The 27,476-nt window shown below is 50.3% G+C and overlaps 1 protein-coding gene across 1 annotated transcript in view; it reads right to left on the minus strand.

The window, feature by feature from the left end:
- The window catches only part of TERF1 (telomeric repeat binding factor 1), a 237,169-nt gene that overhangs the window by 153,910 nt on the left and 55,783 nt on the right, over positions 1-27,476 (minus strand). Inside the window, exon 2 of the mRNA XM_085605429.1 lies at positions 5,225-5,320. Within this exon, the coding sequence (XP_085461555.1) occupies positions 5,225-5,320 (96 nt within the window). The remainder of the gene's footprint in view (positions 1-5,224; positions 5,321-27,476) is intronic.

Genomic DNA, 27,476 nt, shown 5'->3' on the forward strand with positions numbered 1-27,476 from the left:
TTTCAAGGTCATTTCCTAAGACAGGTCTGGTATTATCAAGAGTTGATTCCCAGGAATCAATAGACAATTTAGACCAATACCGACTCCACATTTTTACCCTTTCTCATGGCTGACCGCCCTCCTGTTGGGTCCAAACAAAAGGGACCATGTAGTGGTCTGACCATGGCAGGGGAATGTGCTTTTCCACAACAAGGCTGTCAATGTTGGAGAAAAGCGGATCAAGAAGGTGGCCTTTTTGGTGGGTGGGACCGGACACTTTCAGCTTCAGTGCCAGAGCACCCAGATTATCAATTACAGTCTCCGCATCCGAAGAGGATGCCAAGTCAAAGTGGATGTTGAGATCACCTAACACGGAAAAATTAGAGAGAGAGCTAACCGAATTGGCTAGAATTTCCGGAAGATCTTTACTGAAGTGCCAATGGTTCCTGGCGGCCGATAAATAAGGACACGAGAAAAGATACCCGTAGAGGAAAAACCAAGCGCAAAGAAACCGCTTTCACAATCAGGGATCAAGCTAGCTGAGATGCGACAGTTAAATTTATCTTTATAGATGATAGCCAAGCCCCCTTTATAGATGATAGCCAAGCTCACGGTCTCGTCTCTGAATCAAATATCCAGGGGGCAGAGCTTGAACTACCACTGGATCTGAAGTGATGGAAAACCATGTTTCCGTGAGGAACAGGGCATCAAGGTCTTGTTCTTCCAGCAGTAATCGAAGTTCAGTGGTGTGTTTAGGTAGCGAGCGGCAGCTCAAAAGGGACATTTTAAAAGCCGTATGGGAGGAAGGGGTCTTAGCAACAATAGGCGAGATAGATAAGCCTAATTCGAAGGAGCAATGAGGACATTTGTTACCGCTATTGGTTGGCACCATAGTATGAACGCATTTGAGGAGTACGGATTCTCTAAGGTGGTACAACTAATCAATGGTATAGGAGAGCTTACCTCTTGTTGGAGGACCAGGGGTCCTGGCCCCTGGACCTGCCCCTTATGAGGAGTGGTGAACGTGGGAGCCATCGCGGCTAGACTGCTGACCTAGATTGCAATGCCCGCCTAATGATCCACCCGGAGCATTGAACACAGCTCCTAGGTGGGGTATAGTCTAGAGGTGAAACACAGGCCAAAACATAGCTTCTGGTGCTTGACTCCAGGGAACGACCACACCCACTTCCTTACAAAGGTTCTGTCATGAGGAACCAGCGCAATGTCTACACAAACAAAGCACCCAGAGCTGACAAATGCATACCAGAATCTAACAATGGGATCAACTTTGAGGATCGGATGTTGGCTCTGTTAACACCGACAATTGTATTGTCTATTACCATAATAAACAGCAAATACTGCAACATATTTTCTTTTGCAATTCCCCTAACCCTTAATGTGCAAGACTTCTTGAAAAGCAAAAGTAGCATTATCATTGGCAACGGTTGCAAAATTTTCAGCCATCTTGGCCATTATATTAAAACAAGAAAACCAGTTAAGGAAGCTGCAGAGAATTTTACACATGAATTTTATTTGTTTTATTAATATTGTGCAAAGTTTAGGTCTAGATAAAAATAAGGTACATGAAATTCTTTTTAGTAAATAATCATACTTAAATATTATAGGACTTAGGGCCATATGTAGGAAGCCAAATACCGGTCGGTAACGGCCGATTTTCTGTAAATATCCCGTTACCGACCGGTATTTAGGCTTTTGCTATGTAGAGGGCATATTTCAGGATTCGGTAATTTACCGAATCGGTAAAATTACCGATTCGGTAAATACCGAATCCTGAAATGATATGTAGGGGTAGTGTCTCGTCGGTGTGTGGATTCGTTATTTACCACCAACTAAAAGTTGATGATAAATGACGCCCAAAATACAGAATTATACAAAGTCATCAATGACTAGTTATGCTGAAGAAATAGGGCGAGACTTTCATTTCATTTCAACCTCTGAAATGGAGCTTAATTAAGCGTTTTATCCTGCAAATATTTTGGGTGAATGCTAGAGAAAAGTGAATCCATCCACCTTCCAAAGCTGAAAAACACAGAGATTAAAGGGACTAAGGGATATTTAACGACCAGCCACGGTAACCTTCGCCAAATACTTAATCACAAAAATAAACTAAACCGGGGGTCTCAAAGAAACAGGACTAGACACCCAAGTGAAAAAATAGGAGTACTATAGAATCCCTTAACGCAAATGGAAAGAGAAACCATGAGAAAAGTGCAGTGCAGGGCAAAAAAAGTGAGTACAAAGTTAAACACGCATTGGCATAGCCAATAGGTCTTGCTTTTGGGATCTTAGAAGTATTTAGTTATGCAGCACAATATCCTTGGGGCAACAACATTAACTGTTGCATGGTTAAACATTTATAAGGCCCCAAAGGAGAGACCTATTGGCTATGCCAAAGCTTTTTTTTTTTTTAGTGGACAAGCAGTGCTATCAGGCTCCGGCTGCCACTTAGAGGTAGAGAGAGAGAGGTGTGTAGAGAGAGAGAGAGAGAGAGAGGTGTGTAGAGAGAGAGAGAGATGTGTGTAGAGAGAGAGACATGTGTAAAGAGAGAGAGGTTTGTAGAGAGAGAGAGGTGTGTAGAGAGAGGTGTGTAGAGAGAGAGAGGTGTGTAGAGAGAGAGGTGTGTAGAGAGAGGGGTAAAGAGAGGGGTAAAGAGAGAGGTGTGTAGAGGTAGAGAGGGGTAGAGAGAGAGGGGTAGAGAGAGGGAGAGAGGGGTAAAGAGAGAGGTACAGTGGTAGAGAGGTTGAGGAAGGAGGTATGCAAAACAAACATGTCCACTGTCTGAATAGAAATCCCCTTTGTTATGCCTCTGACAAGAACGCATTACTGCAATATATTTATTTCCATAAAATTTCCAGCTGCGGACACAAAAGAATTAATCTTTCTATTACCGGTTTCCTTTGTGCTTTTCATATTATGATAAAAATACAAAAATGCATTACTTGAAATATATTTTGAAATGCTTGCAAACAAAAAGATAAGTCTTTCTCAGCCGGTCTGCTTTGTTCCGTTCTAATAGAACGTAATAGCTGTCACAGTCTTGCATAAAACAAATTTAAAAAACGGGCAACCATGTTAAAAACATTCTAAAGTTCTAATTTGAGAACTGTCAAATGCATTTTCAGCGCTGAAAAAGTAAGCAATATAAGCGGACTCCTTGCATGTCAACAGCAACTTCATTTGAATCCTTCAAGATGGTGGAAAGTGACAGCACACAACAAATGTGTTAGAATTGAAGAAATTGGTTTGGCAGTTTTAAAAAAACGAAAACTGAAAATCAAGACATGACATACGAAACAGCTGCAAATGCACTGGGCAGCATAGATTCATCATAAAAGATGGAGCCTTACATGAGCGCTCCTCCCATACAAGGAAGAAGGCTCTGTAACTATGGGCAGAAAGGACAGCTGCACTGAAGTGAGAGCTTTCAGAGGAGCTATTGCAGGGAGTCCTTGAGAGAACAGAGGGACAGAGCATGAGATTGGATGTCAAGAGTGTGGGACAAGATAGGTCTATTAAGTCAAATTATCCTTGGTGCCTTGGAGCGAACAGTAACACCCACTGCAGTTGTAGGACATAAATGGAGAGGCCAACAGTTCTGCGCTGCATTGAAAACAAACCCCACCAGCTCTGCAGGACAGGGAAACAGAAGTGCAAACACATAAAAGAGAAATAAAGAAAAAAAGAAAATGCTTACTTCAACACAGCCACAGAGCTGACTAAAGTCTTCAAAGGCAGAATGAACAAGCCCGGGAGTTGTGTGCGCACGTGCGTGACGTGGCAGTGAAAGTGAAAGTGAAAGTGATCGTGATCACAGGCTGGAAGGGTGCCCACGCGCGATGCACTTAAGGAGCCATGACGGAAGCGTGCGCCTGCGCACACGCGCGCAAGCTGTAGGCCACAGTAGAAGCATTTTCTGGAGCCCTTACTAAAGGTCTCGCTTGAGCTAGCGCATGCGCTAGCTCAGGCGAGACCTAAAAAGAATTGATAAGAGAATCACCCGAGGCTTTCTTCAGGACCTGTCTCTAATAAAATAGTTTGCTACTGCATCAAAAGAAAAAGAAAAATGTGACCAAACTTGTGTCCACTTTAAAATAAAATTATTTTACCAAATTGTAAACTATCTTGGTTGGAACGAATACAACCTTTATACAGATCATCCGCTTCAAGGGATGCAGATGGCACCAGTCTTGATCGGGGAATGGATCTCACCTCGCCTGGTACCCACTCAGGACTATGAGGCCCCACTCTGTCCATCGTTGCCTCCAGGTTATGCCTGAGTCGGGGACAGGTCCTGAAGAAAGCCTCGGGTGATTCTACCCAAATGGCTGATACATGTCGACCTTAATAGAAAGCAGCTATTTGTGAACACTGCTTTTTGCACTGTTTTATTGAGAATTATAAGAGATAACTATAATAAAGACTGTTTCTCTCTTATCAATTCTTTTTTAACTTTGCACTCACTTTTTTTACACGGCGCTTTTCTCATGGTTACTTGGGAACCCATCTTTGATCACTTTTCATAGAACCTAGGAATTTCTCTTTTCTCTGGTTCTCCTTTCTCGACCCACTTGAGATTTATTCCAAGGAGATAGCCTCTATGATCAAGAGGTATATCGGATGGTTGGTAGGACACCCAGATGATGATACTGATAACCAAAGTAATTGATGGGAATCTTATCTCTTACTAAGGGTCCCTCCATTTACATTTCTCTTTTCTCTTTCCAATTGCGTTAAGGGATTCTATAGTACTCCTATTTTTTCACTTGAGTGTCTGGTCCTGTTTCTTTGAGACCCCCGGTTTAGTTTGTATTTGTGACAAATGTTCAGAAGCCTATGGTTAGGCCTTTGCTTTCATGCAAGGTGTCCCCTCTATTTAAGCTCTGGCACTGCAAGGACCAAAGATACCTATAAAGAAAAGCATGAAATAAGTCTACTTCTCCTTGCTTCAACAACATCCAAGGTGCATGGACGAGAAGCAGCTAAACAGTCTAACTCACGTTTGCTTTACTGGTATCAGCAACTTTTAATGTAACTCAGGAATAGATTCCAGTGCTGTACCATGGTGGTTATGAGAAGGAAAATAAACACAAATTTAAAACCAGACATTAAAGAAATCGAGACCTAATGCTGCACCACGTTTCTGCTGAGTTCCCCCAGGCAAACACAGCAATTTTTAAATACACTAATCAAGGAAGCTAAAAATACATAGAAAAACGGAGAATACCAAGATTTCGCCCTTCAGCAACGCGTGACAAAAACTGGCACAGGCGGACGGCTTTCAGCTGTTGGAATTCTAATTTATGTAATCCTTGAAGAAGAGCTGAAACACAGTAAGTGAGAAAACCAATATCAAAATTGATTCAACAGTGCCACTGTCTAGTTAATCGAGAAATATGTGCTTCCTGATTTAGTGGTACTTTGACTATGATTTTAAGAAGGCAGACATTCTGACACACAGATTTACCATATGGACACAGGGTACGGTTCCTTCTATACAGTTTCTTAGCAGAACATATCTTACCTCATTTGCAATACAACAGACATACAACCTCAACAAGCATTTCAAAGACAATAAAAGTAGAAAAAAAGTTATTTGCATTAAACAAATACAAAATTCATTATAGCAGCGCAGTAGCCTTGCAACTGTATTGTATATAGTGTATTGTTGCTTTCAAGTTATAACACAGCCGTCACATTAACAATAAACAAACAGGCTGGCAATGTTAGGATGGTAAAAAGAATGATTCATTATGCAGAATACCATTCCAAGATGGCCAGCCGGTAAACATTGCATTGGGTGGGCAGCTTCAAATTCAAATCAATATGCTCTATCACTCTTGAAAGGATGTATGACATTACAATGCATGCCTTTACCACACATGCCTTTTCCATGCAGTCTTTACATTATATTTAGGATAAGACCCATACCCATATAATTTTAATATAATATTTTTCTTTTTGGGGGGAATCCCCATTTTTAAATGTATTCCCAACCTTCCTTTGCCGCTAACCACCTCTAAACCCTACATTTACCATAGCTCCATTTACCACCACCCACCCCTGAACCTTAAATGTAATATTACATTATTTTCTTTTATGAGAGAACCCACAAGCCTCTCTCCTTTGGTTTTTAATGTGCTCCTAACCCTTCTTTATCACTACCCATTTCTAAACCCTAAAGATTTCCATACCTCCCTTTATCACAGTCACTCTTAAATCCTATAATTACTCCTAGCTCCCTTTACTACGGATGCCAACTGTAGGAGAGTAGGATCTGCTTCACATGGGTACCCCCACTTTTTGCTGGTGTTTCACTGTTTTTCGACCTTAGTCTGGCTGTGGCCCTGCTAATCGGGACCACAGCCTAGCTGCTTCCTCTCTAAAATGGTTTGCATGTACATTAGGTACATATCTAATTGGATTCTGGAGTGCCTTATAAGCCTCTAGTATATAGTATACTATGTACCTAGGGCATAGGTACCTCAGAGGCCTACGAGGGGCTGCAGCATGTATTATGCCACCCCTGGAAAGCACTCCAAAATGTCACCACAGGTCTGCTACTGCAGCCTTGGTAAGGGTGTGCTTGCACCCCTTACTGTGGTATAGGCTACCTAGATCACTACCATTATACAGACACATATAAACCTATAAGCCACTCCTATGGCATGCCTTGACAATCCTGAAGGCAGAGTGCTTGGTTTTATGTGAGAGGGTGTCCAAGCATGAGCTGAGCCCGTCTGCAGCTTTTGGAAATCCTTCCTTATGGCTGTTCTGCGATACAGCCATACCATATACTCTTAAGTGCATTATAACCTCGCGGTAAATGCTAACTTTGGAATGGCTGTATCAAAACATGTCGTGTTTGGTGTCAAACACTTTGGAATACTACCCCCCCTGGCAATTCTGGCAGTGGGGGTAGCATTCCACCCTTCCAGAAGAAGAGACATGTTCACACTGGCTAAACCCGGTAGGACTTTCCTGAGCGCTGGCATCACAAAATGCATGCCTCTGCCACAGACACGGGTCTGGCCTCCTTCTGCTGACCGAAACTCCGGCAGGGGAGGCCTGGACAATAGGTTTCCTGTCGAAGGGAGGTGTGACCACCTCCCCAGACAGGCAGATGTGTATTGGGGCTGGGCGGGAGCACTCTCTGGTGCTTTGAAGTCCTGCACTGGGGGGCACGTTTGCTGTCCCTGTGCATAGCCCAGTTCAAACCGGTTTAGGGGCTACCTGCCCCTGCTCTGGCGTGAAACTGGACAAGGGAAATGGGTGTAACCACCCCTCTTTCCAAGCCCACCCATAGGTGGGGCCTTAGAGTTAGTCCATCCCCTAAACTAACTATAAGTATAGGAATCCAGTCCCTATGACTTTAGATTACCCTGGACGAAACTCTGCTACATATATCCTGGACCTTCGATGTTCTATCCTGACTAGAAGACTGAAGAAATCTCCCTTGGGGTCAAGGAGTGACTCCCCTGCTTGGCAGGCACCAAAGAAGCAACTGACCGGTCTGCATCGCTGAAGCTCCCGCCGGACGCTGAAGTCTTTGCATCACCAGAGGTGGAATTCCAGACCTCCCCCTAGGCTACCCTGAGTCCATAGTAAAGCTGAGGCACGTGGCTATCGTGGGTGACATGGACCCCGTGAACTTTTGCAGCAACACTATCTTCCTGGTCCTCCTCAAAGTTGTGCTTTGGGCTCCAAGTAGCCCCAGCCTTGAGCACCTCCAGCACCGAAGATTGTTGGCCTCCACTCCACAAGTGACCCGCTGGCCAGCTCCAAATGCGACCGCTTGAGGCTCCTTCGCGATCACTAGCCCGTTGGCTATCAGGTCCCCACGGAGGCAACTCCTTTTCTAATTGGGCTTACCTGGTTGCTCCAGACGTGCCCTGACTTACCCTCGCTGGGTGAGTCCCTCAGACCTTGCTGGTCTGCACCGCAGTCCTTTCTCTGAATTCCTGTGACTTGCCGTTGCCAAGGCTTGTTGGGTCCATTCTGGTCGCCGACACCGCACCACTCGACAGACTTCGTGGGACAGCTCGAATCTGGCTTGTGGACTTCGTCGACGCCTCCTGGACCTCGTGGTTGAAGAGTCAAGACACCCATCAACTCACCTGAAGCACCAGACATCTGTGGGCATTGGTCCATCCGGCCCTCGATCACTGGCAAGTGACCCAGACTCTGTCCCCTCTGCTATCAGGTTCCTTCCATCCTAGATCCAGGCTTGGATGTCTTTGGACACTTCTCCTCTTCACGGCAGCAGCAGTTCTTTGCAGGCTTCCATTGAAATCGACGACGCGGCCCGACACCAAAAGACACCTATGCACCCAGCTTCCCTCCCTGGGTGAGGTTAACTCGAGTACTCCGGTGCTCTCGTGGGTGCTAGCCCTAGAACTTCTTAAGTCCAAAAGGGTTTGGTCCTGACTCGATTAGAAGTGTCCCTAATCTTTAAATTTCCAACCGCGACATTGCCCATAGAAGATAACTGGAACCCGCGGTTGTGTTTACACACTGCATAAAGTCCCCGTGGGTCCCATGTCACTACCTTGGGTGGTTCCTTGGGGTCCCAGCGATTCTACAGCCTAGTGGCTATTCCAGTCGTGGTTCTTGTACCACTTTTTTGGTATATGGTTTGGTACGCCCCTAGGGCCCAAACGTGTCTTTGATCCACTGCTTCATAAGTATTATGTTATTGGAATGTAGAATGTCCTATGTGAGCTTGTAGCTCAGGGATTCCGTGTTAAACAGTTACTCTTGGACTGCTGCAGCTGTGGCTAATAAATACACATCTTGAAGTACTTCTGTCTGATGACATTTACTACATTGTACTTCATTACAATTTGGCAACGATTTAGCCACAGCAAAGGATCCACGCAGTAAGAAGCACATTCTTCAAAAATCAAAAGGAAAGAAGACACTCCGTGGAAAATACATCACAGACACAGAAAAATCAGGCTTGTATATTTTCATTTATATGCTGCAGTTAAGCGCAGGATTACTACTAACAGGAATTGGAAGACTTAATTTTCTTTAAAGATATACAGAGTTATCGCGTCTTATCACGCTACACTTGCTTTAAAAAAAGGGAAGAGGAAAGTCCAGTAAAATTCCTGAGCGAACTTCAGCATAGGCGAGATAACTTCATTGGATAATTTAATTTTCCTTCGCGTTTATGAAAGCTGGGTCCACGCAGTGTTTTACGTTATTAAGAAAGGCTGTGTCATGTGTGTTTAAGATCAAACACCCGCTGAGTATCTGAAAGCAAGTTGAGACCGTGATCGGCATTAAAAGAACAGCTATATAAAAATGTATTATCTACCATGCCCGTGTCAAATCATTTAGCATTTGGCAGATATCGAGGTTAAGCTTTTATTTCCATAGTAAAGTTAGCTTAACCAGCCAAGCGCGAGGCAGTCATCAAATACAATTTTAAAAATAAACATTTGTCACTGTGGACGTCAAGTCGAGCGCGAGGATGCAAGTCATTTATTGTCCAAACCTGCTGTGAGCGTGTGTGAAATCAAGCTGCGCGTCTCAAGTCAAACGAAAGACTGTAATTGTTCAAACCTGTGAGCGCGTGTGAAATCAAGCTGCGCGTCTCAAGTCAAACGAAAGATCGTATTTGTTTTCTAAAAACATGCTGTTAGCGCGTTTGCGGTCAAGTGACGCGAGACTGTATCATTCCCAGATACGAGTCAGGTGTCAGATTGAAAATAAACATATTCCAAGCAGAATAATATAATTGACTTTAAAAGTCTGCTCTGGTGCGCGAGAGTCTAGTGCGAGAGTCCATTAACACACATTGAATTGAAGGAAAGAAAGCTTGCGATGTCTGCGTCTTTTGAAGCATGAAAGGATAATTAAAGGAACATTATTCTGTTCATCGAAGGAAGTATTTACCAACTTTATGTGTGAGCCATCCGTCTGAAATAAATTGTGTGCATCTCCGGTTACTGGTCTAATGACAATTAAAAAAAAAAAATATATAAAAAGAGAAAAGACTACTGAAAACATCTCAAAAAACAACTAGAAAGCCGACTGTTTTACTTTAAGCAAGTTCACAGGAAGTTGTTTTTATTGGTGTTTAAAGACATATACAGCTTCAACTGTGATTATATTAACAAAATACCAAAGAGAAAAACAACTAGAACACTATTTTCAGAGACTATTCAGGATCTATATTTAAAAAAAAAAAAAAAAAAAAAAGGAGAGCTGAAAAGAATTTCTAGCAGCACAGTATTATTTTGTATAAGGAAAACTGTATTTTTAACAAAAAGATTTACAAGCAGTCCGAAGCAACAATCAATTAAAAGAAGTCACACAAATATATATATATATATATATATATATATATATATATATATTTTTTTTTATAAAAAAAGCATTTTGGAAGAATTCACATTTCAAGAGATGTGGCAATTGAATTCATTCAATAAGTTCTGTACATTCTATATCTAGACTGTAAAATTTAAAAGATAATAACTAGTTAGAAAGTAATATTTCTCCTAATTTAAGTGTCATGGCAACAATGCAGAATGTTGGTGCTCCTCCTCCTTTTCTTTAGACCCCTGGAGATCCCCCTGTACCTTGGAGAAATTGTTACAGAGCTTTTAGGGGCCATTGGTGGGAATAGATATCGACCAGAGCGAAAGAGGTTTTTATTAGAACACAATTTAGGTTTCGAAGGTCAATTGAGTGACCTTTGACCCTGTCACCAGGCAGGTCGCTCCCCCCATCCGCCACGCAGCCCCCTGTGGGTTGAACCTCCGTTGCCGCTTTTGCCGCCTGACTGCTCGCTCCCTTTTTCATTCTGTGCCCCTGTGTTTTGCTTTCTGTACCCCTGTGCTCTGTTGTCCCTCTCCCACCGTCTTTTCCCGCCGTTTTTTCCCCGGGTTTTCCCCCGCAGCTGAGCCCCTGCGGCCCCGCCCCTTCACTCCCATTGGCCGCCCCGCTCCCACCTCCCAGCTGCTCCTCCCTCCCTCTGCCCTCATATGGAGGCCGCGAAGCGGTGGTAGAGAGTGCCCTTTGACCCTGTCACCAGGCAGGTCGCTCCCCCCATCCGCCACGCAGCCCCCTGTGGGTTGAACCTCCGTTGCCGCTTTTGCAGCCTGACTGCTCGCTCCCTTTTTTTATTCTGTACCCCTGCGCTTGCCTTTCTGTGCCACTTTGTTTTTTCATTCTGTGCCCCTGTGTTTTGCTTTCTGTACCCCTGTGCTCTGTTGTCCCTCTCCCGCCGTCTTTTTCCCGCTGTTTTTTCCCTGGGTTTTCCCCCGCCGCTGAGCCCCTGCGGCCCCGCCCCTTCACTCCCATTGGCTGCCCCGCTCCCACCTCCCAGCTGCTCCTCCCTCCCTCCCTCTGCCCTCATATGGAGTCCGCGACCCCTGCTACCGGGCCACCCCGAAACGCACCCAGGGGCCTTTCACATGCCGGAACTGCAGATTCACCAGCATCCAACCCTCCACACCACCAGCCAGAGAACCCAACCACCTCCGCTGCATCCTCCTCAACACCCGCTCCGCTCGCAAGCACGCCATAGAACTCTGGGACCTCCTAGACTCCACCGCCCCCGACGTCGCCTTCCTGACAGAGACCTGGCTGAGCGCCACCTCAGCACCAGACATCGCCATAGCCTTCCCACAGGGCTACAAGATCTCCCGCAGAGACCGCACCAACGGATTGGGAGGAGGAATCGCCATCATCCACAAAGACTCCATCAAAATCTCAACGAACACCGATGACACCCTCACCACCGCCGAGCACATGCACTTCCAGATCCACACCGACCCCAACACCACCCTCAGAGGAACTCTCATCTACAGACCTCCCGGACCCCGCCCACAGTTCAGTGACACCATCGCCGACCTCATCAGCACCCACGCCCTCGCTTCCACGGACTACATCCTCCTCGGGGACCTGAACTTACACCTCAAGAACAACAACAACGCCAACTCCACCGCCCTAATCGACAACCTCGGACTCAAACAGCTCGGAACGACACCTACTCACGCCGCTGGACACACGCTCGACCCCATCTTCTCCGCAAGCCCCCACGTCTCCTTCAACCACACCACCGAACCACACTGGACCGACCACAGATGCGTCCACTTCACCTTCAGAAAACCCACCACACACCACCGCACCCAACAGCTACCACGCCGCTGCTGGGGCAAGGTCACCGAGGACCAACTGATTACCGCCCTCGCCCTGAGACCACCCACCGACCCCACCGACCCAGACACTGCCGCGACCAACCTCACACAGTGGATCAACGACTGCACCAACACCCTCGCCCCTCTCAAGACCTCCCACCAACCACACCAACAAGAAAGCCGCCTGGTTCACCGAGGACCTCCGGATCTCCAAGCACACCTGTCGGAAGCTGGAGAAGAAATGGCTCCACGACCGAACACCAGACAAACACACAGCCCTCAAGCGCGCCCCCCGCAGACACCACCAACTCATCAGGACCGCCAAGAAGACCGCCTTCAAGGACCGCCTAGACAACAACGCACACAACACCAAAGAGCTCTTCAGCATCGTGAAAGAACTCTCCAACCCCAGCTCCAACACCAACGACATCCCGCCATCTCAAGACCTGTGCGACTCCCTGGCCACCTTCTTCCACCGCAAGATCACCGACATCCACGACAGCTTCAACTCCGACCCCCCCGTACCCACCACCGAGTCCACCACCCCTGCGACTACCACTCGCACCAGTCGCCTGACCAGCTGGTCCAGCGTCAGCGATTAAGACACCATCAAAACCATGAACTCCATCCACTCCGGATCCCCATCGGACCCCTGCCCTCACCACGTCTTCAACAAAGCCAGCGCAACCATCGCGCCACACCTCCGGAAAACAATCAACTGTTCCTTCGAGACAGCAACATTCCCAGAAAGCTGGAAGCACGCCGAGATCAACGCCCTTCTGAAGAAGCCCAAGGCGGACCCCAAGGACCTCAAGAACTTCCGGCCCAGCTCCCTGCTCCCTTTCCCGGCAAAAGTGACCGAGAAGATTGTCAACAAACAGCTGATCCGCTACCTCAAAGTTAACAACATCCTGGACCCTTCCCAATCTGGTTTTCGCAGCAACCACAGCACCGAGACCGCCCGCATCGCCGCCACTGACGACATCCGGACCCTGATGGACAAAGGAGAAACAGCCGCCCTCATCCTCCTGGACCTATCAGCAGCCTTTGACACGGTCTGCCACCGCACCCTATCAGCACACCTTCATGACGCCGGTATCCAAAAGAAGACCCTGGCCTGGACCACATCCTTCCTCTCCGGCAGAACCCAGAGCGTCCGCCTCCCACCCTTTCGCTCCAAAACCACCGAGATCATCTGCGGCGTCCCACGGGGATCCTCCCTCAGCCCAACGCTGTTCAATATCTACATGGCCCCCCTCGCCCACATCGCACGACAACACAACCTCAACATCATCTCCTACGCCGACGACACCCAGCTGATCATATCCCTCACCGAAGGTCCCCCACACCACCAAAGCTAACCTCCACAGAGGAATGAAGGCCGTAGCCGACTAGATGAAGGACAGCAGACTGAAGCTGAACTCAGACAAGACAGAGGTCCGCATTCTCGGACCCACCCCATCAGCCTGGGACGACTCTTGGTGGCCCACGTCACTAGGCACAGCCCCGGAACCCACGGACCACGCACGCAACCCTGGGGGTCATCCTGGACTCCACTCTCTCCATGACCAGGCAAGTCAACGCTGTCTCCGCGTCCTGCTTCAACACACTCCATATGCTCCGCAAGATCTTCAAATGGATCCCCCTCGACACGAGAAAAAACGTTACCCAGGCCCTCATCACCAACAGACTCGACTACGGGAACGCCCTCTACTCAGGAACTACAAACAAGCTCCTGAGACGACTCCAACGCATCCAGAACGCCTGGGCCCCGACTCATCCTCGACGTCCCCCGCCGCAGCCACATCACACTCCACCCGAGAGGCCTGCACTGGCTCCCAGTCAACAAAAGGATCACCTTCAAGCTCCTGATTCACGCACACAAAGCACTGCACAACACCGTACCCACCTACCTCAACAACCGACTCAGCTTCCACACCCCCACCCGAAGCCTCCGCTCAGCCAACCTCGCCATCGCCACAGTCCCTCGCATCCGAAAAACCACCGCCGGTGGCAGATCCTTCTCCTACCTCGCCGCCAAGACCTGGAACACTCTCCCCACCATCCTATGACAGACGCAGGACCTGCTGGCCTTCAGAAGACTCCTCAAGACCTGGCTCTTCGACCAGAAGCACCCCCCCTCCCCAGCGCCTTGAGACCCTCTCAGGTATGTAGCGCGCTTTACAAATGCAGTTATTGATTGAATCTATATATGAACATCTCCCACCGTATGTCATTCCCCATGATCAAGAAGAATTAGATGAATTTGAATTACCTATAAAGAAATTAGAAAAACAATTTGATGTTTAACCAAGTTGAATTGTTAACAGACATAGCTTTTTCACAAGAGAGCAATTGCAGGACGAATCTGTAGATACTTATGTTGCGGTTTTACGTATGTTTGCTGCAGAATGTGAAACTGAAAACTTTACAGATCAACTCGTACGTGACCAAATAGTAGTACGTTGTTGGGATAAAAGAGTACAAGAAAAACTTCTCACGATGAGAAATCCCAATCTCATTGAAACAATCGACATAGTAAAGGGGATTGAGATTTCACGAAAAGCACTAATAGAACTCACCCGTAAAGAAACTAGTGGTGTGTCTGTGGTGAATGAAAGCACAGTTTCAAAGCAAAATGTGAATTAAAGTACAGTTTCTAAGCAAGATAATAGTTTGAAAAAGTTTTATTTTAAAAATGCAAAGTATGTAACAAAGTAGGGCATTTTGCTAAGGTTTGTCAAGCACCCAGAGACAAAATTAATTCTGTTGAAGATGGAGATTTATGTGACAGCTCAGAGGAAGAACAAAATTGTTCAAGAGGAATTAGAGACATGATTGTGGTTGTACAGGATGAGTCTGATTGTGTAGATCCGTATGAACACATCGAAGTAGATGGAAACGATCTGAGACTCCTTATGGATTCTGGTGCCAGAATGACGATGATAACTGAGGAGTTGTTTGATGAAGTATGGGGTAAACGTACGTTATTTCCTCCAGATAGGAATCCAGTGACGTATGATGGAAGGAAGATCGAGTTGTCAGGATATTTTGAGTGTCAACTCAAATTCAAGGGTCGTACCATTTTTGGTAAGGTATATGTGGCCAAGAAAGGTTTAAATATTCTTTGATGGTATCACCAAGGTCTTTTTGGGATGACTCTTAGACCTGGGAGAGATGTACAAGTTTCTTTAGAAACTGATGGTGAGCAAAACAGGGAGTCATTTGAGAAATGTGAAAACAGTACCAAATGGGTTGACAAATTCCCTACAGCATTTGGTGACAAATTAGGGAAAAATTAACGGATTGAAACATAAGATTAAGGTCCAAGAGGCTGATACACCTGTAAAACACAAATTGAGGAATTGTGCCATTTAGTGTACGTCAAGATTTGATTTGATTGAGAGTGTGTGTAGACTTAAGAAGTCTTAACAAGTTTATTTTATTTTATTTTTTTTTTGAAACCGTTAATTCCAAAATTAAAAAAATATACAAAGATGGGTCTACAACCTTCAGGCCGGCCGCTAGCAAACAGAAGGAGCATATGGTACAAACAATAGCACGCATGCTGCGGCAAAGGGAAATGCACAGGAGTTAGCAGCGTTGATAGCCACACCATCCGGACCCCATATAACGGTTTCTTTTTGATATAAATAACAACAGGAAACAAATCCACAAGGCAACCCACAATCGGAAACAGCAACATGTGCTCCCCTAGAAGGGGGACCCTACCAATCCATAGGAGTATCAAGGGGGGGAAAAGGTCAGGACAGGGACTAGGTGGACTCAGTGCCCGGTACCGGGGCGATAAACCGGCTAAGGGGACGGGGCCGGAGACGGATCGGGCAATAACGGCGGGGTACAGATTCCCCCGCGGTAGGCGTTCCAGGGGCCCCATACTTTCACCCATGTCCCAGGCTTACCTCTCGCAACATACACCACCTTTTCCCGAAACATGCACCAGTCCATGTTGTCCTTCCAGGCCGAGACGGTCGGCGACCTCTGGGAACCCCACAGTTGGGCAATGTCGCGTTTGGCCACCATATATCCCAGAGTCACCCACCACGTCTGTGGCGCCGAGTAGTCGGTTGGTTCCCACACATTCAGAAGGCATCTCCTCGCTTCAGGCAGCAGCGACACACGCGTAACCACCCGCAGGACCTCATGCACACGACGCCAGAATCGCTCCACCTCCGGGCAGTCCCACAAAATATGAAGAAAGGTCCCCAAAGAACCACACCCACGCTTACACAGCCCGTCCACAGCACAGCCCATACGCAATAGCCTTGGCCCCGTGACGTAGACCCTATGGAGTATCTTGAGCTGGACGAAGCGAAGGCGGGCCGGTATGGCCACCTCTTTCGGGGAGGCCACCGCAGAGACCCAGTCCTCGTCGTCCAGCTCCAATCCATCGGCAACCCATGCCTCACGAAGGCTAGTTAGCAATCCTGCGCGGTCATTAATAAGTTTTTTATAGATTAGTGAAATCGTGCTTTCCGGTACATGTCCATCTAGCACTCTGTCCTCCAGAGGGGAATACTCCGGGATGGAGGCAACATCCGGGAAGACGGAGCCTAGCGCATGACGGATCTGCATATACCGAAAGTACTCCCTGTCCTGCAACTGGAATTCCGTCTGCAGCATCTCGAACGTTTTGAATCCCCCCCTAGTCCAGAGATCACCCACCCTGCTGATGCCTATCATGTCCCACCTCTCGAAGCCCTTCGAAGTCCACAGGGTGCCCAACTGCTCAGATGCGTATAGTGGCGACGCCCGGGTCAAACGATCTTTCCACCCCATCGCTACATTAGCCGCGTGCCACACTCGTACCATGACACGCGTGGGGCCCGTCAGACGTGCGTCGAGCGAGCTGGAGTAAAGCGCTCGGTTATAATCACCACCCGGCAGTAACATCTTATCCATTTCAAAGGCCGGGTTTAGAGCGGGCCCGTACATGCCGTGATTAATCGCAGCCAGCTGGGAGGCCCAATAATACCGTTTGATATCCGGGAGGGCAATCCCCCCGTCATACCACGGGAGCGTCAGCTTCGCCAGGGCGATACGCGGTCTCCCCTCCCAGAACAGGCGGCGCTGCAAACTCTCCACTTCGCGGAAGTAGCGCGCCGGGACGACGTCCATTGTGTTCTGCAGAGCGTACAGGAAACGCGGCAGCGACATCATCTTAAACAATGCCGCCCGGCCGAGCGGCAAGCGCCTCCAACGTGCGACATCCTCCTTCAGGCGCTGGAGGGGGGGAAGCAAGTTCTGACTATATCGGGCCTCCGCATCCAGGGTAATGAAGACACCCAGGTACCGAAATCCCCGCGGGGCGATCTGGATAGGACAGCCCCGCGGAAGGATAGGATCCTCCCCAGAGAGAACATAGACGCACGATTTAGCCCAGTTGATGACAAGGCCGGAGTTAAGACCAAATGAATGCAATACATCAACCAGTACTATCAGTGATTTACGTGGGGAAGCCAGGTACAGGAGAATATCGTCAGCGTATAGAGATACGCGGTCCTCATACTCGGGGGTCCAGCGGAGACCACGAATAGAAGGTTCCCACCGCAGCCACTCCGCCAGGGGCTCCAAGGCGAGCGCGAAAAGGAGCGGCGATAACGGGCAACCCTGCCGCGTGCCTCTGCCCAGCTCGAACGGAGCCGATACTCTACCGTTCACGACCACCTGTGCCAGCGGGCCAGAGTACAACAATTTAACCCAACTGATAAACCCAGGGCCAAACCCAAATTTCGCGAGCGTCGCCCAAATATATGGCCATTCCAGTGTGTCAAACGCCATAGTGGCGTCCAAGGACGCCAAGATGGCCGGCTCCCGTATGTACGGGACACGTGCGAGCACCCCATGCAAACGCCGCAGGTTAAGCGCTGTGTTGCGATGGGGGATGAAGCCGGACTGATCCTGGTGAATCAAGTCACACACTACGCCGACCAGCCGATTGGCCAACACCTTGGCAAGAATTTTGGGCTCCGCATTCAATAACGAAATGGGCCGATAGGATGTAACTCGGTCCCGCGGCCTCCCCTCCTTGTGGATAACCACAATTGTAGCCAGACGCTGGTCTAGCGGGAGGGAACCAGTCGAGTGGGCCGCAAGGAACATAGCACGGAGATGTGGTGCCAGCGTATCCGGTAGCAGTTTATACAACTCGATGGGAAGACCATTAGGACCCATGGCCTTGCCGGAAGCGACCGAGCGTATGGCGAGGGCAATTTCTTCAGAAGTTGGAGCGGCGTCCAACGACACTCTGTCCTCCTCCGAAAGGGAAGGCAGCGCGATATCTCTGAGCAGGGCATGGGAATCCTCTTCAGAGCGGGAGGACACCGGGGAATACACCCCACGGAAATAGTCTGCAAAGCAAGAAACAATTTCTTCCGGTTCAGTGACACACACACCATTCTGTTTCTCAATCAAAGGGACAACTCGACTCGCTCTCTCCTTTTTGTCCAGCCACGCAATCAATTTACCAGCCTTATCACCCACATCGTACAGTCTCCCCTGTTGCTCTCTACTGAGGCCCCTGGCCGCCTCCGTGACGAGGGCCTTATAGGCCGCTTGCTTGAGTCGGAGAACATGTAATTTATCATCCGTCACCCCATATTCTAGATCACCCTCCAACTCGGTTATCTCAGCTTCAACACGGGTCACCTCCTCCTGCTCGCGCCTCCGGGAGTGGGAAATAAGGGACAGGTCCTCTCCCCGGAGTACCGTTTTGAACGCCTCCCACAGTGAGACCGCCGACGACACAGACCCCACATTCTCGTCAAAGTAGCGCTTAAGGGATTTTTTTTTTTTTTTTTTTTTGAAACCGTTTATTACAAAACTCAAAAAAATATACAAAGATGGGCCTACAACCTTCCGGCCGGCCGCTAGCAGACAAAAGGAGCATATGATACACATTGTAGAGCGTGTGTTGCGGCTGAGGAAGATGCACAGGAGTTAGCAGCGTTGATAGCCACACCATCCGGACCCCACTGTACGGTTTCATTTTAAACTGAAAGAACAACCAGAAAAACAAACCCACAAGGCAATCCACAATCAGAAATAGCAGCATGTGCTCCCCTGAGAGGGGGACCCTACCAGTCCATAGGAGTATCAAGAAGGGGAAGAGATCAGGACTAGGGCTGGGTAAACTCAATGCCCGGAACAAGGAAGATGGGTCGGCTAAGGGGATGGGGCAGGCGACGGATCGGGCAATAACGGCGGAGCACAGATTCCCCCGCGGTAGGCGTTCCAGGGGCCCCATACTTTCACCCATGTCCCAGGCTTACCTCTCGCCACATACACCACCTTTTCCCGAAACATGCACCAATCCATATGTTCCTTCCAGGCCGAGACAGTCGGGGACCTCTGGGATCCCCACAATTGAGCAATATCACGCTTGGCCACCATATATCCCAGAGTCACCCACCACGTCTGTGGCGCCGAGTAGTCGGTAGGTTCCCACACATTCAACAGGCATCTCCTCGCTTCGGGTAGCAGCACCACATGCGTAACCACACGCAGGACCTCATGCACACAACGCCAGAATCGCCCCACCTCCGGGCATTCCCACAATATATGCAGAAAGGTCCCCAAAGCGCCACACCCACGCTTACACAACCCGTCCACAGCATAGCCCATACGCAGGAGCCTTGGCCCCGTCATGTATACTCTGTGGAGTATCTTGAGCTGGACGAAGCGAAGGCGGGCAGGTATGGCCACCTCTTTCGGGGAGGCCACCGCAGAGGTCCAGTCCTCGTCGTCCAGCTCCAGTCCATCGGCAACCCAAGCCTCACGAAGGGCAGTCAGCAATCCCGAGCGGTCATTGATCAGTTTTTTGTAGATCAGTGAGATCGTGCTGTCCGGAACGTGTCCATCCAGCACTCTATCCTCCAGGGGAGAATACTCCGGGATGGATGCAACGTCCGGGAAGACGGAGCCCAGTGCATGACGGATCTGCAAATACCGAAAGTACTCCCTGTCATGCAACTGGAATTCCGTCTGCAGCATCTCAAACGTTTTAAATCCTCCCCTCGTCCAGAGATCCCCTACTTTGCTGATGCCTATCATGTCCCACTTCTCGAAGCCCTTCGAGGTCCACAGGGAGCCCAACTGCTCGGACGCGTATAGTGGTGATGCCCGGGTCAGACGGTCCTTCCACCCCATCGCCACATTAGCCGCGTGCCACACTCGCACCATGACACGCGTGGGGCCGGTCAGCCGAGCGTCGGGCGCGCTGGAGTAGAGCGCTCGATTATAGTCCCCACCCGGGAGTAGCATCTTATCCATTTCGAATGCCGGGTTTAAGGCGGGCCCGTACAGGCCGTGATTAATCGCAGCCAGCTGGGAGGCCCAATAGCACCGTTTGATATCCGGGAGGGCAATCCCTCCGTCATACCATGGGAGCGTCAGCTTCGCCAGGGCGATACGCGGCCTCCCGTCCCAGAACAGGCGGCGCTGCAAACTCTCCACCTCACGGAAGTAGCGCGCTGGGACGAGGTCCATAGTATTCTGCAAAGCGTACAGGAAACGCGGCAGAGACATCATCTTAAACAATGCCGCCCGGCCGAGCGGCGAAAGCGGCAAGCGCCGCCAGCGCGTGACATCTTCCTTCAGGCGCTGGAGGGGGGGAAGCAAGTTCCGATCATACCGGGCCTCCGGGTCCAGAGTAATGAAGACACCCAGGTACCGAAATCCCTGCGGGGCGATCTGGATCGGACAGCCCCGCGGGAGAATAGGAGCCTCCCCAGAGAGAACATACATGCACGATTTAGCCCAGTTGATGACAAGACCGGAGTTACGACCAAATGAATGCAAAACATCAACCAGTACTATCAGTGATTTACGTGGGGAAGCGAGGTACAAGAGGATGTCATCAGCATATAGTGATACGCGGTCCTCATACTCGGGGGTCCAACGGAGACCACGGATGGAAGGATCCCACCGCAGCCACTCCGCCAGGGGCTCCAAGGCAAGCGCAAAAAGGAGCGGCGATAAGGGGCAGCCCTGCCGCGTGCCCCGGCCCAGCTCGAACGGAGCCGATACTCTACCGTTCACCACCACCTGCGCCAATGGGCCCGAATACAGCAATTTGACCCAACTGATGAACCCTGCGCCAAAGCCAAACTTCGCAAGCATCGCCCAGATGTATGGCCATTCAAGCGTGTCAAACGCCATGGTGGCGTCCAAGGACGCCAAAATGGCCGGCTCCCGTATGTACTGAACACGAGCGAGCACCCCATGCAAACGCCGCAAGTTAAGGGCCGTGTTACGATGGGGAATAAAGCCGGACTAATCCTGGTGAACCAGGTCGCCCACCACGCCGACCAGCCGATTGGCCAGGACCTTGGCGAGAATTTTGGGCTCCGCGTTCAGTAACGAAATGGGCCGATAGGATGTAACCCGGTCCCGAGGTCTCCCCTCCTTGTGGATAACCACGATTGTAGCCAGACGCTGGTCCAGCGGGAGGGAGCCCACCGAGTGAGCCTCCAGGAACATCGATCGGAGATGTGGTGCCAGCGTATCCGGTCGCAACTTGTACAACTCGATGGGGAGACCATTAGGACCCATGGCCTTGCCGGAAGCGACCGAACGTATGGCGAGGGCGATTTCGTCGGAGGTTGGAGCGGCGTCCAACGACACTCTGTCCTCCTCCGAAAGGGAAGGCAGCGCGATATCCCTGAGCAGGGCACGGGAATCCTCTTCAGAGCGGGAAGACACCGGGGAATACACCCCACGGAAATATTCCGCGAAGCAGGAGACAATTTCTTCCGGCTCAGTAACACACACACCGTCCGTTTTCTCAATCAGCGGGACTACACGACTCGCTCTCTCCTTTTTGTCCAGCCACGCAATCAATTTACCAGCCTTATCACCCACATCATACAGTCTCCCCTGTTGCTCTCTACTGAGGCCCCTGGCCGCCTCCGTGACGAGGGCCCTATAGGCCGCTTGCTTGAGTTGGAGAACATGTAATACGGCATCCGTCACCCCACATTCTAGATTACCCTCCAACTCGGCTATCTCAGCTTCCACCCGGGTCACCTCCTCCTGCTCGCGCCTCCGGGTGTGGGAAATAAGGGACAGGGCCTCTCCTCGTAGTACTGTCTTGAATAACTCCCACAGTGAGACAGCCGAAGGCACGGACCCCACATTCTCGTCAAAATAGCGCTGGAGGGAGTTAATCAATTCAGCGCGAATGGTGGGGTCGCCCAGGTACCAGGGATTGATCGGGACCACCCTACCCTCACCCCTCGGAAAAAGATCCAGGTGTAACAGGAGCGGGGAATGGTCCGAGATACCCCGTGCCAAATGGCGCACCTCTCCCACCCTCCCAACATAGGCCGCCGGGACCAGGACATAATCTAGTCGTGAGAGACTACCATGGGCCCCCGAATGGAAGGTATACTGTAGCTGCGTGGGATGTTTTAAACGCCAGCAATCCACCAATCCCAAAGTGTCCAATAGGCCAGTTAGCCACGCTTGGGCCCGGGGGAGGTCCCTAGGGGGTGACGATCCACAGTCCCGGAAACCACCGCATTGAAATCCCCCCCCCACCACCAGAATCCCCCCCGGAAGGCCAAGGAGGAGGCGCCCCAGGTCCGCAAAGGTAGTCGACTGCAGCCCCGGCGGGACGTATACTGACACAAAAACGACCACTTTGCCCTCCATCCTTCCCACCAAGACCGTGTAACGTCCCCTGTCGTCATGGAGCACCTCATCAATCTCCAACGGGAGCGAGTTCTTAACCATGATGCCCACACCCCTTGAGCCAGACGTGAAGCCCGAATGGGCCACTAGGCGATAGCCACGCCGATTCATGGCGCAGAAGGAGTTGCCAATGAGGTGTATCTCCTGCAGAAAAACTACATCGGGCGAGATTCGCTTCAAGAACTGCAGGACCACACCACGTTTAATCCTGTACCCCAGTCCATTCACGTTCCAGGACAACAGAGTTAGTTCCCTACCCCCCATCATAGACAGAAGCCACCATTTGTCCCCCCGAGAGCACTATAGAGCTAACACAATGATACTTTTGCCTTGTGGTAAAAACGAACAACACCCCCCCATCCCTGCCCACCCGCCCCAACAAAACTCCCCCCTCCCTGCACCCCTGCATGAGCCCGAACAGCCCCCCCAACGTGCAGTGTGCCTGTCGCCCCATATATATAATAAAAACTAGATAAACCCCCTAGAGGAGGAAGGAGAACCCCCAGTAGACCCCACACAACCTCCATAGGAGGGGAAATTATACAGACAGACGCTTAATCGAGAGTGGCATCATTTTTGTCCAGAGTGAAGCCCAATATTACCCCCTCAGTCCCGATCCAGTGTGCCGTCTCCCCCCGCCGCCCCCCCGCCCCCTCGATCACGATCCCCAGACAGAGTGTCCAGCCAGTCTCCGGCCGCTTCGGGACGATCAAAAAAGTGCGTGCGACCCTCTACCTCCACTCGCAGCTTGGCTGGGAAGAGCATAGCGTATTTAAGGTTCAGGTCCCGAAGACGGCGCTTGACGCCTAGGAAGCTCAGTCTCCGCTTCTGGACCGCTGGGGTGAAATCAGGGTAAAAGTTCACCTCCATATTGTCAAGCTTAACCGGCCCATGCAGTCTGGAGGCTTGCAGGATAGCGTCTCTGTCCCGAAAGTTGAAAATCCGGGCAATGAGAGGTCGCGGAGGGGCTCCGACCTTCGGCCTTCCCCCGGGAACCCTGTGGGCCCGCTCCACCGCGAAGAATTTACTCAGCCCCCGTGGCTGGAGATGGGTAGCGATCAGGTCCTCCACAAATAGGTCCGCCGCCGCTTCCTCCCGTCCCTCGGGCACCCCGATGATGCGGATGTTGTTCCTCCGGGCCCGACTCTCGGAGTCCTCCAGGCGCCGATCCATAAGCGCGCTCGCCTGACTAAGCCGGCGCACCTCTGTTTGTAGTGCCGCCACCTCAGTAGTAAGGCCCGATGCGGTGTGGGCCAAAGAATCAACTCGGTCGTTGGTCTTGGAAAGATCGGCCCTCACCAGGCCAACATCCACGAGAACCGAGTCGATCTTCTGTGCCAGTGTGTCGAACCGCTGGCCCACCGAGGCCTTCATCTCGGCAATGGCGCCCATGACATCCCGCAGAGTCAGATCCGTGGGCAGGTCCGGGGCATCAGGAGGGCCCTCAGGGGATTTGTGCGGTCCGCCAGGAGATCCCTTCTGGAGGGTATAGCGGTCCATACTGTTGGCCTGATGGGTGGTGCCACGCCGGGTCGACTTGGTCTTTGCCCGGTCTCCATCTTGTTTCGTGGCCATGGCCACCAGTCCCCCGGTCGCACCAACCACGTCGTGAAGGGCAGGCAATCAGGGCCACAAGCTCCGGGGGGGGGCCACCCCAGATCGGCGGGGTGGGTCACAGCCGGCGGGCAGGCCGAGTCTCCCAGCGAGACCACACCAACACAAACAGCCCCGCGACCCAACCCTGCAGAGACGGCAAGGGGGTGCGAAAGCGAAAGTGCGGGGTACGCGACTCGCCAGGCCCGGCCCGCCGCTGTTGTTCACTTTGTCACTGGGTCACCCCTCAGCGCAAATCCGGGGTCTGGCGAGGAGAAGGCCGTAGACTTCAATCGGTGCTCACTCCGGTGTCCGAGGTCCGATTTGACAACGGGAAACGGGTGCCACCTCAGCTCAGGCTCACCAACACAGTCCCCTCATCCGAGACAGGATAAATTCAGGATAGTCGTAGGAGGTTGCGGAGGTCCTCGGGAGCCTCGCACCTACGCGGCCATCTTGGTTGCGCGCTAGGCTCCTCCTCGCGCTTAAGGGATTTAACCAGCTCCGCGCGAATGGTGGGGTCACGCCTTAACAAGTTTATTGGAGTTGATTCTCACCCATTAACCAGGATTGACGACATTATAAGTACATTCTCAGGTGCTAGGTTATTTTCGCAAATTGACCTAGCATCTGCCTATCATCAGATAGTGCTTGAAGAATCATCACGACACCTTACAGCTTTTGTTTCTCCAATGGGTTCCTACCAATTTAAACAGATGCCTTTCGGACTCGCATCGGCGGCAGACATTTTTCAACGTGTGCTAGAGAATGTGCTGGAAGGAATTGATGGGGTAGTAACCTTCCAAGACGATATTTTAATAGCAGGAGAAAATCAATCTATTCATGACAAACACATGTGTGTTGTTTTAGAAAGATTACAAAAGTTTGGGGTTGTGGCGAATCGAGGGAAATGTGAATTTGCAAAGAATTCAATAGAGTATCTAGGTCATGTAATCTCTGAGAAAGAGGTTGAACCTAGACCTGGGTTGGTTGATGCTATTACTAAAGCACCTACGCCCAAAAACTAAGGAGAATGTGGCTTCATTCCTAGGACTTTGTGAATTTTATTCAAAGTTTGTTCATAATTTCTCTGCCAAAATTGTTATGCTAAGAGAATTATTGAAAAAAGAGAAAAAATTCTCTTGGGAAAGAAAATGTCAAGATGAGTTTGAAGGTTTGAAAAAAGAAATCATTTCAGCTGGAGTTCTTGCACCGTTTGATCCCTCACAAGAATGTATCATTACCATGGATGGAAGCAATGACGGTCTGGGTGCTACCATTGCACAGATGAAAGACAAAATTGAAGTAACAATTGGGTTTGCTTCAAGGTCCTTGAGGTCTAATGAAAAAATTCTCTCGGACTTCGAAAAGAAACTTTTGAGTTGTTGCTGGGCAGTTGAAAGATTTGAATGTTTTATTTGGGGGAAGAAAATTTGTGCTCAATACGGACCACAAACCTTTAGTTAGTATTTTAAGTGGGACAACTATCAAAGACCACACTCCAAGAATAGCAAGATTGAGTTCTAAACTCCTACAGTACAATTTCACCATTGAATACATCCCAGGTGGTAAAAACATAAGAGCAGATTACTTATCTCGTTCACCTTTAAGTTTTACTGATTACTCTGAAAACTGTGAAGAAAACGATGAAGAATGTTTAATTGCAAGTATTGCTATTTGCCATGACACTACTTTTAATGAACATGAATGGTTTGATGAATCTTTGAAAGATAAATAATTGGAAAGTGTTAGGAACTAGGTTATGAGTGGTTGGCCTAAAGAAAAAAATCTGCCTCAAAATTACAACCCTAGGGGGCGTGGCTTGCAGCCACGAAGATTGTCGCGCACTGACGGAGCTGCGCTATCAGCCAGCTTCTCTACACCCGAATTCCGGCATTATCCTGACCGTAAGCTGTGACCAGCGGCATCGGAAGCCGTCGGGAGGCGGCCGGACCCTCAGCAGTTCCAAAGCGACCCATGGGAGCTCCTCGGCGCTTGTTCTGTGCGACCCGGCCAGCCCGATGCTGCAACAAAATGGCGCCCGCCAGCTAGAACTCCGGCGGTAGCGGGGCCGAACTGCGGGCTGCGTGGTGGATGTCCCCTGGGTTTCCCGCGGGGCTGACAGCGGCGGCGGAAGACAGCGAGGGACGCGTGATCCCTGCAGCGCGATATCCATCGGTGCCCAGCAGAGCACGGAGCGCCGAGTTGCGAGACAGCCCCCCCCACAGGTGAGTGTGCACCCTCCCTACAGAAAGGCGGCAGAAAGGGCCACTGCCTACACACCAGACCCGCTGGCAGTGGCTTCCCCCGTGGCTGCTGTGGAGCATAGCCCTGGGCGCTACATAGGAGCAAGGGCCCTGGGGAGACAGCATACGAGGGCTGGGAGCGCATCAGTGCAGGACGGACGGCGAGCGGCGGCTGGGGTGGCGGACCACGCAGCTTCCCCAAGTCACCTGGATCCTGGGCATGGACTGAGGGCAGAGGCCCGGGCGAGATGGAGTACGTCTGGTGAGACTCCGATGTGAGAAAGCAGCGGTGGCAGTCATCAAGGGGAACCAGTAGATAGTGACCCAGACCCGTCGCTCAGGGACATCATGGGCGCAATCAGGGACCTGCGGGGCACCTTGGAACCCAAGCTTGACTCCGACGGAGGAGGTCAACCTCCTGCGGCCGACTTCCGCAAGATGTCTGAAAAGGTTGCAGTGGCTGAGACGGGGATAGGCAGTCTCCACTCCAAAGCAAAGAGACTGGAAGAACAAGTGGCCACCTTAACGAGAAACCAGTCCGACATTCAGGCCCGGCTGGAGGACCAGGAAGGTCGGGCGCGGCGTAACAACATCCGCATAGTGGGGGTTCCGGAAGGAATGGAGGGGCAATCCACGGACTGGTTAGTTAAGGACTATGGGCTGCGGGACTTCATTTCTGTGCTGGGGCTTCGAGATGTATGGCGTACGCATCACCCCACACAACAATACACATTCTTCTCGGCTGGACATGGGTCCCTTTCCGGGTTAGACTACT

This window comes from Triturus cristatus, chromosome 5_1, assembly GCF_964204655.1.
Source record: "Triturus cristatus chromosome 5_1, aTriCri1.1, whole genome shotgun sequence".
Lineage (NCBI taxonomy): Eukaryota > Metazoa > Chordata > Amphibia > Caudata > Salamandridae > Triturus > Triturus cristatus.